This window comes from Tinamus guttatus, unplaced genomic scaffold (genome assembly GCF_059628265.1).
Source record: "Tinamus guttatus ecotype Peru unplaced genomic scaffold, ASM5962826v1 Tinamus_guttatus_pri_ptg000058l, whole genome shotgun sequence".
Classification (NCBI taxonomy): domain Eukaryota; kingdom Metazoa; phylum Chordata; class Aves; order Tinamiformes; family Tinamidae; genus Tinamus; species Tinamus guttatus.
In genome coordinates this window covers 3,890,581-3,907,296 of record NW_028288592.1, presented here as the reverse complement: position 1 = coordinate 3,907,296, position 16,716 = coordinate 3,890,581, and the positions used below count along the sequence as shown (strand labels likewise).

The window sequence follows — 16,716 nt, the reverse complement described above, 5'->3', positions numbered from 1 at the left end:
TTGAAACTCTCCCCACCCCTTTACCAGATGGATCCTCATAAAATCTTTCTGTACGTGAAATCATTTTATGAGGTGTCCTTCTATCATGACACACTGGATACTTCTTTCTATCTTAGTTTCTTAAACGAGAGCCGTTTGGAGCAGAGACCTTGCTTTGCTTCACTCACTTCAGGCTTGCCAGGACATTCTTAGCGTGCGTGATCGCTGCTTTCTGATGATGCCCATCAGAATGGTGTCTAAACACACTCAGTTCATTAAATCAGGAATATTCCAGGACTGCCCTTTTACTCTTTATTTGCACTGTGCCCAGCACAATGGAGTCCACATCCACAACTGAATATCCTACGTGTTCCTACAACACAAACAAAGAACAATACCGGGGGAATAAGGGTTATATTCCCTGCAGTGCTCCTCTGTGGCAGGTGCCTTTACTGCCTAGGACAGGAAAGCAACAGCAGACAGCGGTCAGTAAATTAAGTCTCAGAGGACCTGGGATCTTTCTCTTACTGGGAATTGTAGACAGCCTCATATATCTTACAACTCCACCTGCGGTTTTATGTCTGTAAACATGGTTAACTTGGCAAAAAAAAAAGCTGCCTGGCAAATGTGATAGAGAGTGAGTACACTGAGCTGTTTAAGCCATCATTTCCTATTAGTCCCAAATGTATTACCCTTCTACAGCATTTTTTGAGTCAAATCCTGTGGAAAAAAATCTCAAACATATCAACTACATTTACAAACACAAATCTAAAAATCCGTAGCTCTTTTCTCAATAAGGGGAAGGACCAGCTTCAAAAGAAATAAGAAATACGTGCAACATTGAGGTAGGGAGTATTCAGTCTTTAGGGACACGTCTGCAAAATAAAATGACAGCACTGCCCCGATCCGCCTAATCTGGGTCCCAGAAGCACTAAAGCTGAAGCACCCTGATCCTCCTCCCACCCTGCCTCTCTCCACACACACGATTTGGCAGTAGCACAGCTGCCAGATGTACACAGGTGCCAGATGTGTACAACTTCCTATCTCCCACTAAGTGAGAGATTTTCCACCGGCTCAGCGAGCTGACCCAACTCACCCTGACGTCCCTGTCACTAGCAAGAGATACAGCAAGGATGCCAGGCCTAGGGCAAAGGTGCAGGAGATGGCTACCTTTTATGTGGCCATAACACCAAACAGCCCCTGCAGTATTTTTCACCTCGTTGTGCTTCCCTTGGCTAATTCATCCAGCTGATGTAGTTACGATGCCTCTGGACTGTAGCAGAATGAAGAGCTGAGCTTTCGAGGAGCCAGTTCAGCACTGCCTCACCCCCACAGAATTGTCCTGACTGGGCTTTGAGAACACGTCTTGAGCAATTTCTGAAGAGCATCATCTATTTATGGCACTGTGGAGCAAGTAGCAGCTGTACCTAACCCCGCAGTAACAGTGCGGGGGTCCAGCCCATTGCGAAATGAAGGGAAACATCAGGAAGTAGCAAGGGCTGGAGGCTGTGCTGTCCCTACGTGCAGTGCCCATACGTTTGCTCTTTCCCCAGATCAGCAGGGCTAAACGTGCAGCATTACTTCAGAAACAAGCAAACAAACAAAAAAGAACTACTTTGGTGAGGTTGAGATTCACAAACTACAAACAGAAATACCAGAAGTGTGCTTTCTGCTACGAGTACAACGAGCGCAAGCCAAAAGACTCAATAAAAGTTTCCAACGGAGTCCAAGGGGCAAGTTTTGCCATTGAGACTTTTTTTTTTGGAAATATTTTTTTTTGTAATCTTTGAAAGTAAAACAGACTTAATTACCCAGGCAGAAGTGGGACTAGCACATTTATGCATGTAACAACACAGGCCTGCATGGCATTCAGCAGGCAGGAGACTGACAAGATAACCCGGCTAGAGACTAAATACACGAGAGAACAATATTGGCTTCTAACAGCGTTTTGTCATTTTAACCATTCTTTTCATAATTCAGCCGTGGTCAGACATTGGAATGGAGATGGACCAAGCAGAGTTAGGGTGTCGATTCAGAAAAAAATATATAATCTTCAAGTAATAACTTACAGGAAAGCAATGAAGTCACAGGAATAGACAAGATTACAGATCTGCATTAAAAAAGGGCTGCTGAAAATACTACATACTTTGTTCTCTATACTTGAGAATTAATGGAGGGACAAAAGTTTCAAAAAGAAGGTGAAAATAAAAAGCAAACTTTTTAAATTTTTTTTTAAGTTTAAATTGTAAAATACTCCCACAAAAACCACTGAGCAAATATAATGGAGTAGTTGGCATGCTTATTGCTAATCATGTAGCTACATACACAGTGTGTTGCATCTGGAAATGCAAAAAAAAAACCCAACCAACTGCCTTTTAACAAAGACTGATGGCCTGACTCTGGAAATACATATAAATATGGTAAAATCTAGTAAAATCTCATGTGTTTGAGAAGGGAGAGACATTTACAGTTCTTCAGGAATTGTACCCCATGAGTTTCAACGCAAAGTGTTCATACTTCATATTGAAGCCAGCCAACACTTTACAATCTAACTTACTGTTAGTAGCTAGTGAATTCATTGGCCAGTCTATATCAATATTTGAATGAGTCTTTCCTACATTTCAGTAAAAAGGAGTATTTATCTTCAAAAGATTTTTGTAACACTCAAAGAGTAAGTATTTTTCCTGGCAGAGTCCTTTATCTTTGTTTGTATCAGGAGGGAGTTGATAAGAATTCTTCATATTCTTGTCTGAAGCTGGTTATTGACATACACAAATTTATTGCAGACCAAGAGATCTAAAGCAGTAGGTCACTAGAGAATATTAAATGATAAACAAATTCACATTTCCAAAGTAATTCTACCAATTTATTAGCCATGTTAACTCCTGTTGCACAGTAGGGGAGGTAATAATGAAGCCTTGTTAAAGGGCAATGTGATATCTTTTATGTAATGGCTTTTTTTCATTTGTGATAAAGTCATTAAAGCAGCACTGTATCTTCTTGAGGCCTCAAAGAATAGTCTGCATTAAATCTCCTGTGCAAAATTAAGGACGGTAGTTCACCAGAAAAATAAGGATCTGTTCTTGCTAATGGTGATGGCCTCCTAAAAATCATTAAACTGTTCTAAATTAGTGATGATACAACAAAGCAGAACTGTTTAACTTTTTCCAAAGCAAAGAAAATCGATTTCCCTTGAAAATACTTTTTTGTTCCAAATTTTTCTAATAACTCATATCTTACATGGCATCTTTCTCTTTATGAAGCTGCCTAATTTCTATTCTCCCATCATCATCAGGCTTGAATTTAGTGTCTTTTAAATTCAGGTTGGTAAAAGTTTGCATTCACTGCACTGACGCAGGCTGCAGCTCTTGGGTCCTGCCTACCTCTCTGCAGTCACCCTGAGCCTGGTGCTCCAGGCACAGCTGAAACACAGGCTTGAACTCTGATTTTTGGCCGTCTAAACAATAAACTTTTCTATTTTGCAGTGGGGGTGACTCATACAGCTTTGTTCTTCAAGGCCAGTTCCAAAATTTCAGCTGAATTACACTTGTTTCTTTTGCTTATTCCATCTCCTGTGTTTTAAATCTACACTTGCTTGCTGTATGTGTACAGCAGTGCTTCTGCATTAGGAGAGAGATGCTGCTTAAAAATGCTTTTTAAAGCTGCTTTGAAGAGATACCAGCCCAGTTCTGATCACGTAGGGCACCAGAACACAATGCTAGAACAGATGAATCATGATACAAAACAAAAGCAAACAGTCACCTAGCAAGGAAATCCAATGTCCTGGAGCTCCAAGACGCAGGTGGTAGGAAGTTGATTCAGAACAGCTTTGCCTATGCTTTCCTTAGCAATCCCAACAGGAAACACAAAAGCAATGTGAAAATCATGGATCGATCGCCTAGCCGCTATGAAAAATACATCAGGAAATGCCAGTTGGTTCAAAATGCCAGCAAGGAGCAGGCTACCTGATGCTGTAGGCAGCAAAGGACGTCTGAGCTCATGGAGCGCACGTGGCCCTAAGGAGCCTGTCCCAGCATAGTCACACAGCCCAAGGGCAACCGAATAATCAGCTAAGGTAAAAATCTGGCTGTTTATATAAGGATTTTCCTCTGCTTCTGCCTTGAGGGAGAAGAGGTATAAGGAAGGGGAGTGTTATTTCTTTCTGTGCTTTTTATTCCTATGCTGTCACTTGACTAATGATCACTGTTTGTTTTACTTTGGTTCCTAACTACTGTTATTTTTTACCGCTTAAGTCAATAGTCTGGTGAGTTACTGGTTCGCAAAGAGATGCATGAATTTCAAGAAAAGCTTTTAGTGAAGTCCCAGGCTAAACATGTGCTAGGTTAACTAGTAAACTCAATAAATTATGAAACAAATTGAATCCCTGAGGGACTCCAGTGCCTTGAGTATTGTGGTGAGAAGGACTCACCACAGTAACTTGCATTTGAAGCGGGGCATTTACCTCACTGCCCTCGTGCTCTTGGAGTCCAACCCAGAACCACAGTGATACCTTCTGGCTGAGGCTCCTTGCCAGGAATCCAGCAGCGGTGCCAGCCACCCCCAAGCAAATCTCTGCAGCGTCCACACAAGAAGTGAGGAGGCGCATACCCTTGGAACAACTAATTTAATCCTAATTTGCAACTAATTTAATCCTAATTTGCAACAGTAACTGCCTTGTAAATGTCCATCGCCGTAACCCAGAGAGCTGCCAAGATACGACTGTTTAGCTGTCAACATGTAGCAGTGATGCACAATTCCCAAGGAGAGAAAACCTTCAGGATCCCCTAAGCACGAACAAAATTTTCTCACTTCAAAAGCCTTCAGCCACATCTAATTTATGCCCTTACAACATATAAACAATAACAGATTCAAGTGGAAACAGTGAAACGCAGCTGTCTTCCTACAGGTTTTCAACAAGGTTGCCTCATCTTCTCTGGTGTTAAGCACCTCAAATGACGGCACTTTTGACCACTACCTTCAGAAGACACAAAACAGTTTTGCAAAATGCTCATAGTAAAAACCCATAGTAAAAATATCTCCTTGTATACTCTGTGAAATGCAAAGGAGGTGCAACTGTAAAGCCTTCAGCGCACTATAGTAACATAAACAACTATTTAAAATCAGTAATATTTGGCTCATATTTGAATTCCTATTCCATTCCTCCCAGTTATGATATTCATCCTCCCAAATAGCTTTGCTTCTTCATAATCACAGCCTTCAAACACTTGTCCCTGGTACATCTGTAACATCTACATATTAAAAACAGACTCTAAAGTGCATGCTAAGCATCTATTTCAAGCACCACCTTCCCTACAGCTTGTTTTCCAGAAAACTGCCATTGTAATGGACAGTTCCTCTGTTAGTGAACTAGAGAATTCATTCTGTATTTATTGATTGCTCCTAATGAAGAGTCATAAAAGTGCCAAAGACTCCTGTCCAGACACTACTTTATTAGTAACAAAGCACATAAAATCACAATTTAACTAATCTATTTGGAAAAAAAAAGTCTCAGTCAATGGAAAAGAAAGAGATGACATAGTTTTCAACTTACATTTTTTACATACATAAAATTTTATTAGAAAAAAAAGTAAATTAAAAAAATGTATAAATTGCACATTTCTTTCCAGTTTCTAAGACACCAAATAGTTCTTCCAGCATCAAACCACACTTTACCAAAGCACAGATTCTTCAAGGATCCTGCAATATACATTACATATAGAATGTATTCTAAACTAGACAAAATAACCCAGAAGTTATTTAAAAATCTCTCTAAAGGATCTGTCTTTTCATCATTGTTTTTCTTTCAATAGTCTTTTTTGCTTTTTTGTTCACTCAAACTGTACTGTTTTGGTGCATCTGTTGTGGGCACTCACTTTCTAGAAGGCAGGGGGATGAGTAAGAGCTCCATTAAATGCCAGGTTCTCCGTGCTACAGCCTCAAGAACATCCTGAGAACATTCTTTCCTTGCAAACCTCTCAGATTAAGTCATTCTGGAAGGTTAATCCCCTCTCTTCAATATCATTTAAATTCTAAATCAAATAGTTGAGAAAATAGCAGGAAGAGCTCACTAACAAACAGAAGTAGGCGAAAGCCCATTGCTCAACAGCAAGAGCCCTGCTTCCCTATTATGCCCTTGGCTCTCTGGAAGCACCTGCTTTAGACCATGGAAGTGGCTGGAATTCCTCTGCACAATCCAAAATGTGTCCAAGGAAAAACAAAAAGAGAATCTATTTGAGGTAATACAGAATCTGTTCTTATTACCATTTACACTTGAGGTAGCATCTCCATTCAAAACAAGTCCTGCCATGGCCATCTGCAATCCCTGACTTGATTACTACCACATCGAAACCAAAATACCCCTCAGTATGTATGTCCCTCAGTGTTCCCTTTTCCTAAAATCTATTACTCCAGTACTGAACACTTGTGCTGCCAAAAAAAAAATCCATTTCACAGTCTCTGTCCTGTATCCAGCAATCTCTGAGATATTAGCGCAAGTTTCTACCCCACTTAACCATAATCATAAGCATCTCTATTCCACCAGGAAAAGGAGTTTAGAAAACACAGAAAATGGACTAGGAAAAAAAAAAAAAGGAGGAAAAAAACAAAAGGCAAGTATCCAAGAAAACAAAATCACATAAACACATGCAGGTCTTAGTGGACACGAGCTCAAATTCTTTGCTATAATCCATTATTCTTTCTGCTTTTTTTAAACTGAACCCTTTTTGTGATTGTAAAATTACATCGTAGAAAGCACCTGCATTATCCCAGACAGTTTCGGTATGTCTTTCATAGTTTTGTTTTGTGCTCCCCAGAGATGAGACTGATGTTCATTGATGTCCTTCCCAAGAAAGTGAGACCCAAAATGGTAACAGAGAAAATGACCATGACGGGGACCGTCATGGACAACCCTGGGGAAGTCTGCAAGTGGTCAGCAGGCTGCTGACGTGACCCAGAAACCTCTGCTTACCCCTTGCTCAGATTCCAGCAGCTCTGTTTTGACTCTGACTGCCGGCATCCCATCCAGCATTAACATTCTGTTTTCAAGGGTGCTGATCTCCTAAGGCAAAACAAACAAACAAACAAAAGGATAAAGTTAATACATATATATTAAAAAAGTGATGAAAAACATTTGGTTGTCATTATTTGGTCAAAATATTTGATCAAAATATTTGGTTGACATATCAAATGGACATTTGGTTTAATTTATTAATTAATCTCTACAGCAATGAAGCAGTAAGGATAGTTTCTTTTAAACAACATGAAGTGAAGCTAACGAAGATGCTATGATATTAATTTCAACAAAACATTTCCCTCTAGGAATATTCTTATTATGGATGTCTTGTTCTACTACGGATGTCTTGTTCTATTTACTTGTACTACTATGTTCTACTGTTGAGCATACTATGGAAGTATTCAAAACTAGCTATGGTGCCTTCAAATTCAAATACTACCTTAATCTGAATTAATTTTCTAATAAAGACAAGGCTCAAGGATGATGTTTTAAATTAGCCTTCTTCGCATTAGCCATTTATCTTGAACATCTTGGTGAGAATTAAGACATTTCCTCACACTAGCCAGAATTTAACCTTATGCATCAAAACATCCCCATCAGCAGCACAGAAGTATGAAGACATCACAACCACTTTCTAAGCAGGAAAACTACAGCAAATGTATGTTTTAAATGACTCATCGAAAGCCACTTAACTCATGGTCCTCCATGAAACGCAGCACTTGACACTAAAAACTCACCTCCACTCTTACAATTACTCTTTAGTCCTCATTAACTGCAGTGCAATGGGAAAAAAAAAAACACTTTTTTGATTCACTGGCAGCAGATCTCTTTCATACAGTATGGTGCCTTTATTCATAAGTTCATAGCCCTGTTGCCAGAAAAAAAGAATTGTTTGATTTTTCAGGGAATGCGATGACTGTGAGAAAGGTAGGACCAACTCGACTACAGCATCTTGCAAAATTCTCAGAAAGAAGAAATCTTTTCATGGTTACTTTAGTGTAATTTTAAGAAAAGAAAAAATAAAAGGTCTATCCTAGTGGAACTTTTGAAATACATTTTGGAATACTTAAATTATTTTAAACATTTTAAACATTTCCATTTTTCACAACACACCTTGTCCCTCGTTTGCAATGTAGCAGTAACTGCCTTTTCTAGTATATTGTGTTCCTTTATTTTTTCCCCTTGCTCTTTCCCTTTTCTTTAGTTTAAACAACCTATGCTAAGAAAGAGGAAAAGCGACTTGCCCATTCTCCAACACAGTGCCAGGGCAGAGCAACTACCCTTTTTAAATCTCCCTCAGCTGGAGCCCATGTGTTAAAATACACTAAGCTGGGGCTTGATAATGCAGGACAGAGGGGAACACGACAAGAAAGCAGCCACCAAATGCAGCGAAAGAGGAAAAGACTACATTGCTTCTCATCTTTATAATAAGATATCCGATAAAAAGTTATAAAAGCGCAAGTTTTTATGAAATTCCAGACCAAGCAACTCCTTTTCAAATAAACGATTCTATGTCCAAATACATAAAAATGAAGACAAGACAACCCATTAGGATGTCTCATTCCCTGGTAATGTTTCCCTTGCCTACCTGGTATATTTTAGCTTGCCACAACAGAGAGCAAGAGAGAGAAAAAAAAAAGGCATTTTAATATCTTTTTTTTTTTTTTCAATTCATTTTGCACACCTTGGAGCACAGACCTTACAAGGAGCGGCTGAGGGAGCCGGGGTTATTTAGGCTGGAGAAGAGGAGGCTCAGGGGAGACCTTATTGCTCTCTACAACTACCTGAAAGGAGGCTGTAGTGACGCTGTGGTCGATCTCTTCTCCGGAATAACTACAGATAGGACAAGAGAATATGGCCTCAAGTTGCACCAAGGGAAATTCAGGTTAAACGTTAGGATGAATTTCTACACAGAAGGACTGGTGAAGCATTGGAACAGGCTGCCTAGGGAGTGGTGCAGTCCCTGTGCTTGGCGGTGTTCAAGAAACATGTAGATGAGGCACTTGGAGACAAAAATCTTCAAAATCCACTTGGACACAGTCTTGTGCCATGTGCTCTAGGCGACCCTACATGTGCAGGGGGGTTGGACTAGATGATCTCTAAAGGTCTCTTCCAACCTTAAGCATTCTATGATTCTATGGTTTAGCAGGCTTACAATTGGACTTGATGATCTTGAAGGTCTTTTCCAACTTTAATGACTCTACGATTCTATGATCTTTATTAGGCATCTGAGGTGACGAGATGGCAGAAGAGGGGCTGGGATGCCACCAAACAGTAAAACCGTTCCCGGCTTTAAACCCCTCTTCCCAGCATGGCTGGTAGTTCATTTCTCCCTCTGTAAGGGCACTGCTGCCCCAGGACATCGGTGCACTCGCTGCGCAGGGGCCGTTCGGATTCCCATGGTCTCCCATGGGGCTGCATTTCCCAGCTCTGCGCCCTCATCCTGCCGAGCTGGGCAGTCTCCTCCCATCCCTGGCAGACGACAGCACAGTTGATCTGCACAGTGAGAGCGGGAAGGTGCCGCCACGAAGCCTCCCCCAGGATGCCTGGGCAGAGCAGGAGGAGCTGCAGGTGCTCCGCATCCCTGAGGAGGCCTCGGCCGAGGGAGAGCAGCCACGAGGCCGCCCTGCACGGGCGGCACGAGCGGGAGGAGGGGACGGGGGCTCAGAGAGCCAGTCGGGAAAGGCAGCTTTAATGAACTGTTCGAATCTGATTACAGGCTAATGTCCCTTTTAGTGCTTTGTACCAATTTACAGATGATACACTCGAACCGTTTTTTTCCCCACTGGCTGTGATAAACTCATTAGTTTTAAAAATGCAAGCTAACGCCAGTCTTTGAAGTCTAAAACTGATAAATCATGAAAGCCCAACAAGTTCATGTACCATTAACACATTTACATTTAACTAAATTTTCATAGCGCTCGCTTCCCCTTTTGTTGTCTAAAACCATATTTCTCGAAAGCAACACTCTGCCTTTGAGTGCTGGTCTGAAGAAAGAAGGCGGTGAATAGTTCTGGCTTTGGGGTCATTTTTAATTCAGAGCAGTAATAACCGCGGAGGTAGCTTCTTTCCAAACTATTTGATCCCTTTGCATTTCTAACCCAGAGGACAGCCGCGACACGTCCCAGGGAGCCCATCGCTGGTAATAGCTGAGCACATCTAACCCGTGCGTTACGGATGCACGTTATATCCGCCCATGTGGATGAAATGCTTAGACCGGTGTCCACTCACAGGGCTGTCTTTCTTGGTGACTCTCTCCTGCTTCAACAAGCGCTTGCTCCAAGCCACCCGGCAGATGGACGATGAGTGTCGGGGGCTTGCGTGCAATCGGCTCAGGAAAAAGGGGTTGGCTCAGCGCCACGGGGTAGGGATAGAAACCAGGTTCCCTTTTGGGCCTCTGCAGTCAACCTGGCCAGGGGGAGCTCCACGCCTTGGGCCAGGCTGCTCTGCTGCCATGAACCACCTCATCGCATGGCGCTCAGGTGACCCACCACCACACATCACCACTAAGACGCACTGAGCCACCACATTCAGGCCACAGGCCTCTCCGAGCTCCTCAAGCCACCTCAAAGGCTGAGGCAGCCCCAGGAGGCCTGGCCGTGCATGACAAACCCTCGTTCCCTCTGCCCTGGCCTCCTGCGGGCCTCAGGACACCTACCCGGGCAAAAATGTGCATGGCAGGTGCGTGTCCCCAACAGGGAACTTACCCAGCCTGACTCGGCTTGGCATTATCGAAACTTCTGTTCCCTGGGATCGGTAAACTGAACCTGGAAGAGATCAGCACCTGGTGGTCCCGCCATCAGCGGGAGCCTTGCCCTGATCATGGTTGGGTATTTATTCCCTTCGGAGTTTAACTAAAAGCACAAACCATTCCCAGGTCGGTACGGGCAGCTGCTGTGAGAGTAGTTTTTAGAGAAAGCAGTTAGGATTTGGGGCTTACAAGCTTTTCTTCTAGAATTCAGAGCAATCAGTCTAATAAAGAGGCTCCCTTCCCTCCTAAATGGCCTGTGTTTTTAATACAGCACCACTGCCACTACAGCTGACATACTTTCTCCTAAAAGAATATGACTTTTTGCTACAAAATACACTTATTTAACCCTGGGAGAAAAGAAACCCCAGGTCTTACATTTCCTGCATGGATTTACAGTCACTTCAGTTTCCCTCTTCCAAACCAGTTTCCCTCTCCTGACTCAACCCATAAATACAATTCATACACAGCAGCAAGCTCTACTTATCGCTGTCGCCAGTGAAAACAGGTTTATTTAGCCATGCAAAAAAAGATGCACAGACACCACGCAGAGTACAGAGTCATAGGGAGCAAACCACCGATGGGTCTAAACTGTTCCAAGAATCACTAAAATGTCCAGAGGACAGTTCAGGGCTTCACGACAGCCATGAAGAATACTGCATCTACTCTGCCAGACTATGTGGCCCCTTGTACCATTCTCAGCAGGACTCCTAGGTGGATCATGCAGCACTCTCGTTATTCTCCTTCAGGATCATGTATTCTGTGAACCACTTAATAAGCAATTCCTTTGACAGATTTTCTAAGCAAAGACAAGCATTTAGAACTCTCCATAACTCCAATTCCATCTGGGTTTTCCTCCCTGTCTTGACCTCAGTAGGATGTTCAAGACCTTTCTTAATTATATGAATGATTTCAGATAATTTCAATTGGCAAGTACAATTTCACATATGACTACATAAGAATTCCTTATTTTTTTCAAACATTAACATCCAATATGGTATGATCTCTGACATTTCCAAGTATCAGCTGGGGGAAGAACATTCTCAAATTCAACTTTACATTTACAATAAAAAGTTTAAGGTTAAGGGGAATACTTCTAAATACTTAAAAGCTGAGAGTAGTCCTTAAATGGTCTTCCTCTCTCAAAACTATAACTTCAAATTTGCCTTCCTTACTTTCCAGTCCTTTTTACAGAAATTTTCTACAGATACAGTAATTGAAGTCATCATTATGTTTCCAAATTCTCATTTTATGCTTCCAAAATTTAGAGCCATTTTTGCCAGAATATTGCTCTTGACAGCTCAGAAATACTTTTTTTTTTAAAAAAGTTTGCTTTTACAGGTTTTAAATAAGTATCTCAGATAAGTCACTGAGTAAACCACAAAGTGGCTCATGTCCCTAATATGCCTTGGCATAACATTACTTCATTGATTTCTCTAAATATAAATATTTAAATTCAGACGATTCTTATAATCCTATACCTGACTTCTTCTTCTCAAGTGTAATAATTTCCAGAGGGAGAGGAAGCCAAGGGGAATTTCTTCCATTCCAAATTTCCACCAGAAAGGATCATGCAGTAACCTGCTACCTCCTGACCCGCTATGCTTGCTGAAGGCCCTCAGTTCCAAAGTCCTTTACACACCATACACTGAGATACGTTAGTCACTTAAAAGCAGTTATCTCGAGGGTGAAGCACAGCATTTAACACTGCCACAAAACACATAACGACAGCCTATTTCAAAGAGGGAAGGCAACAAAGTATCTGATATAAAAGCAAATTTATGTGGCTAGATGGTAATCATCCAACTGGGAATTCTGCCAGGGAATCAGGGTTAACAGTCCATGTCTTGCCATAAGATCTTCATCATATGTAATTATGTCTATAGCTGTGTGAAATGTTCATAATGAAAGCAGAGCCTGGGTAGTTCTGCATTTTACTATGAACTTGAATTTCAAGTCAAATTCACCAGAAAATAAAAGGTTCATTTACATTTATTGATGCTTCATGTGAAACCAAACAATTTATTATAACAAAACAGGCTGAAGCCTTAAATTTCACGCTGTTTTCATGTGAAACAGGGTGAGGTGGATTTTAGCTTCAGCTTGAGAGATCAGCTCAGCTCGAAATGCATTTTATGTCTCATTTACACGACAAAACCTTCAACACCACAGTGATGGACTCCTGGAAGTATGCTAGGGTATTAGCTCACCACATGACGGTGAAGAACAACTAACTAAAGTAACAGTTTATTTATATACAGGTTATTTATAGCAGGTTACTTTTCAGCAGTGGCATACCTCTTTCAGGTTTGTATATTAGTCCAAAACAGAGGTCAGGACAGACCCAAATGTGAAGCATAAAATTCCATACATTGCATGATGTGAAGGGGGCATCCTATAGATCCCTGCTGCCAAGGCCTGAGTTGCAGGCACAGTGGCTGGCCTTGGCCCACGTCCTGCTGTTGTCACTATAAAGATGTGCACAGGCAACACAAACTTCCCGAATTTTGATTCTGCGGACTAGATCCTTAAAGAATCCTAATAATTTTACAGACAGTGGGTTTGGTTTCCACAAGTAGTTAAGTAGGCAAATTTCAAAGGATGCATCTATATTTAATTTCCTAAGTATTCTCACAAATTTGCCTCTAGGTAAGAAGCTTAAGAATGGACAAAATTCAGTGATAGAGCCAAGGCAGAACCAAGATCTTAATGCTTTTCAATGTCTTTGGGGTTCGTTTTGGTTTAAATTGGCTTTAGCAGATATAAATAGAACTAAAGCACTGCGGGCGGCTTCCAGGTGACGCAGCAGTGCAAGGAGAGGCCAATCTGCTGTTTCTCACACTCAGCACGCAAACCTGCCAGTTCACACGGCTTACAATCTCCTAACAGCAGCTCAGCTTTCCTGCCACTTCTATCAGTCTCTGCAAAGAATTACTGACCATTCCTGTAGTGTTTAATTTTGACATACGTTGCAAGTCATATCACCTTTCTATTTAGCTTTTACCAGCATTAATGACTTCATTGTTTTCCTTCTGATACAATATTCATGCTGTATTAGCTAAGATATTCTGAATACCAAATGGATTTAAATATTTGAAGATTTCCCTTATCTTAAAAGCTTAGCTTAACAGAAACAACCAACCTCAGCCCCTCTCCCCAGCCCCCCACAAAGAAAAGAAACAGAAAAGGAGAGAGACAAAAAAGAGCCATCTCTTCAGGGAAAAAAAAGTCATATACTTAAGAAGAAGTAAGTGTCAGGGAAGCAGGCATGGCATTTATCTTTCTACAAGGGTCAAAAAAAATCTCTTCATAGCACTTAAAGCTATGTGACCAAAAAAAAAACCCTCTAACGATCAAAAGCTTATACAGTACAGAGAGGTACTGAAAACTGCTACCAAGTGGATAATCATGAGTGTTTCAAAGAAAATCCAATAACTGATCTAGATTCCCACTTTTCCTTGGCCACAGTAACCAGTCAAGTGGTTTTCAAAAACTGCTTCTCAATTTCCAAAAGGGTTTTCTAATATTTTATGTCTTAAGTTGGAAGAAGAGTTTTGAGGAGTATGAGATTTAAAATTCATGGAGCAAAGCATGGGACAGAGGAATGCAAAACATTTTTAATTAACCTGCAAGTACTGTATTTACCCAATTCACTATAAATATACTGCTTAAAGGTTAGCTTTACTGTTAGGTGGGCTGTTGCATCAATCACTAAACTGGAGAAAAAAGATTGTAAGATCAACTGTTAAGAACAATTTCTGTTGGGTCAGATTTTTCATTTAACGGGTCTTCCTCCCCCTCCCTTTCGCTAAAGATTAGAATCAAAGTTTGGATAATCAAGAAGCCTCAGGTCACAACGTATTTTGAATTAACATCCTCTTGATGCTAGATGGAGTATGCGACATCCACGGGATGTCAGGGGAACAATTTTGCCACCTGACTTTTTTTTTTTTTTTTTTTACTTATCTGTTAGTTGTTTAAATTGTATTTTGTCGGGCTTTGTTTTCTGTAATTGCTGAGCTAAGAGTGTAGAATGGCTCTGCCCAGAAGCTTATCAGGAACCACCAAGAATTTTCCCCTCCTTCTGCCCTTCCCTGCTCCGGCAGGACCAGGAGCTGTGCAAAGCGTGGGGGGCTCCGCTCCTCGGCGTTCATCTCCCCCCACCTGCTCTTGTGCAAATCCCGCTTCCACGAGGACTCGCACAGCAGGGGCCCTGCATGCTGCAGGATAAGGGCAGCGCTTCGCATGCGAGAAGCAGCCAGTTCAGTGCCATTTTTTTTTGAGCGAGCACCCGTACGGCCAGCCAAGTGGCCGAATACAGCTCCCCTTTGCCCAGGGGACGAGCTGCTGCCGGGCTAGGCCGCTGTCTGTCACCTCCACACGATCGATCGCGCCCGCTGGCAAGGCCCAGGGGGAGCCACGAGCTCCATGAGGCTCCGCCACTGGAAAGGCCCAGAGGGAGCTGGCGAACAGCCCTGGCCTGGATGTGATCACTTCCTCCTTAAACAGTGGTCCTGCAGTTAACAGTCCCATTTCACCTGGCTCCAAGGACTGCAAAGTAGCTCACATGGCACCGCGTGCCCAGCTGCTGTGGCGGGGGGTATGTCCTGCCAAACCCTTCAGCTCCGTGAGGAGACTCGTGTTCCTGCAGAGCCTGTTCTCCTCCTGAGCATGAAACATAGCTATGGACTGATGATCAACACCAAAAGCTGATGTCTTAGGAACCACAGACACTACGAACCATTTCCTCCTAACAAGAAGAACCTGAGATAGTGTAGCCATCAAATGCACTGCTTTCCCTTTGAGTTAGGCCACAAAAATTTTAAAAAAATGGTATTACAATTAGCTAACAGAAGTGATTTCTAACTAACTCATCTGACAGCTCCAAAGTATAAGTATAAGGAGAAGGCAGCTTTCTCTTACTGGGTCACAAAAAAGTGTGTTCATTTGAGCTTTATTCTCATTTCAGCTTTTATTTTTGTCTCCAGTTAATTTTTGGAAAAAAAAACCTACTTATCAAAGGCAGAGCAGTATTCGATACGTTCACAAAACTTAGTTGCTTCTTTCCAGGTTAGCCAGCTGAATTGCCAGGTGCAGAAGATCAAAACGAGAGCAATTTATTGCAGATGTGAGGAGAACCTGCTTGCCTGCAACCCCATCGCAGATGCCACATATTCCCGGACAAGTCTGTGAAAAGCAGAGCTTCTTCTCACAGCACCTCAAAAGTCTGCTCTGGCTCAAGTGCAAAGGCAGAGATGTGACAAGTCCTAAACGAAGAAAGTGCAAATACTCCTTCAACGGTCTTGCTCCATCTGCCAGGGAGGGCTGCAACCACAACCTTCGGCCCAGCTGGAAGGCTCTGCTCCCACTGGAACAGAACAAGGGCAATAACGTGGATTTGTTCTGCTGCCAGTACTTGCAAAAAATGAAAGTAAATAGTGTTTGATTCCTGCATATGCCAAAATAACAAAGGAATAAATAAAAAAAGCTGAACGACTACACACTCACGGGAGAACGTCAGATTATTTGTCATTAGTTCATTATTTTCTGCTGAACCTTTTGCACAGTACCTTACATCTACATGGAAGTAACATAATTGCTTCTATACTCCTCTTATTGTAGAGGAAATAAACTGCTTATTTTGACATTTCAGAAGAGCAGGTGTGTGTTCTGGTGAAACTCCCAAACCACGAATGTTCACCTTCCTGTCCTGACCTCAGCTCCTTCTTGTTTAGTATCAGCAAGATCAGTTACAAGTTTTCTCACTGACTTCAGTGAAGGTTCAGGAAATATTAATACAGAAACTAGACAACTAGCATTCATTACTATAGAAAAAAATATATACAGTGTCATTGGTTCTGTCAGTGAATGAATTACAAAGCACTCCAATTTGGGAAAGTGAGTAAGAATATGCAGGTATCTGCCAAATGCTTGAAAAAAAAGTCTAAAATAATGTATTGCTTGCAGACTGCTAACA

General features: G+C 41.8%; 1 protein-coding gene across 5 annotated transcripts in view; it reads right to left on the bottom strand.

Annotated features, from left to right (window-relative positions):
• KLF12 (KLF transcription factor 12) overlaps positions 1 to 16,716 on the bottom strand; it is a 222,765-nt gene that overhangs the window by 124,360 nt on the left and 81,689 nt on the right. For all 5 annotated transcript variants that reach the window (XM_088540293.1, XM_088540294.1, XM_088540295.1 and 2 more), the window contains one exon: positions 6,947 to 7,036. In XM_088540293.1, coding sequence (XP_088396419.1) covers positions 6,947 to 7,036 — 90 coding nt within the window. The remainder of the gene's footprint in view (positions 1 to 6,946; positions 7,037 to 16,716) is intronic.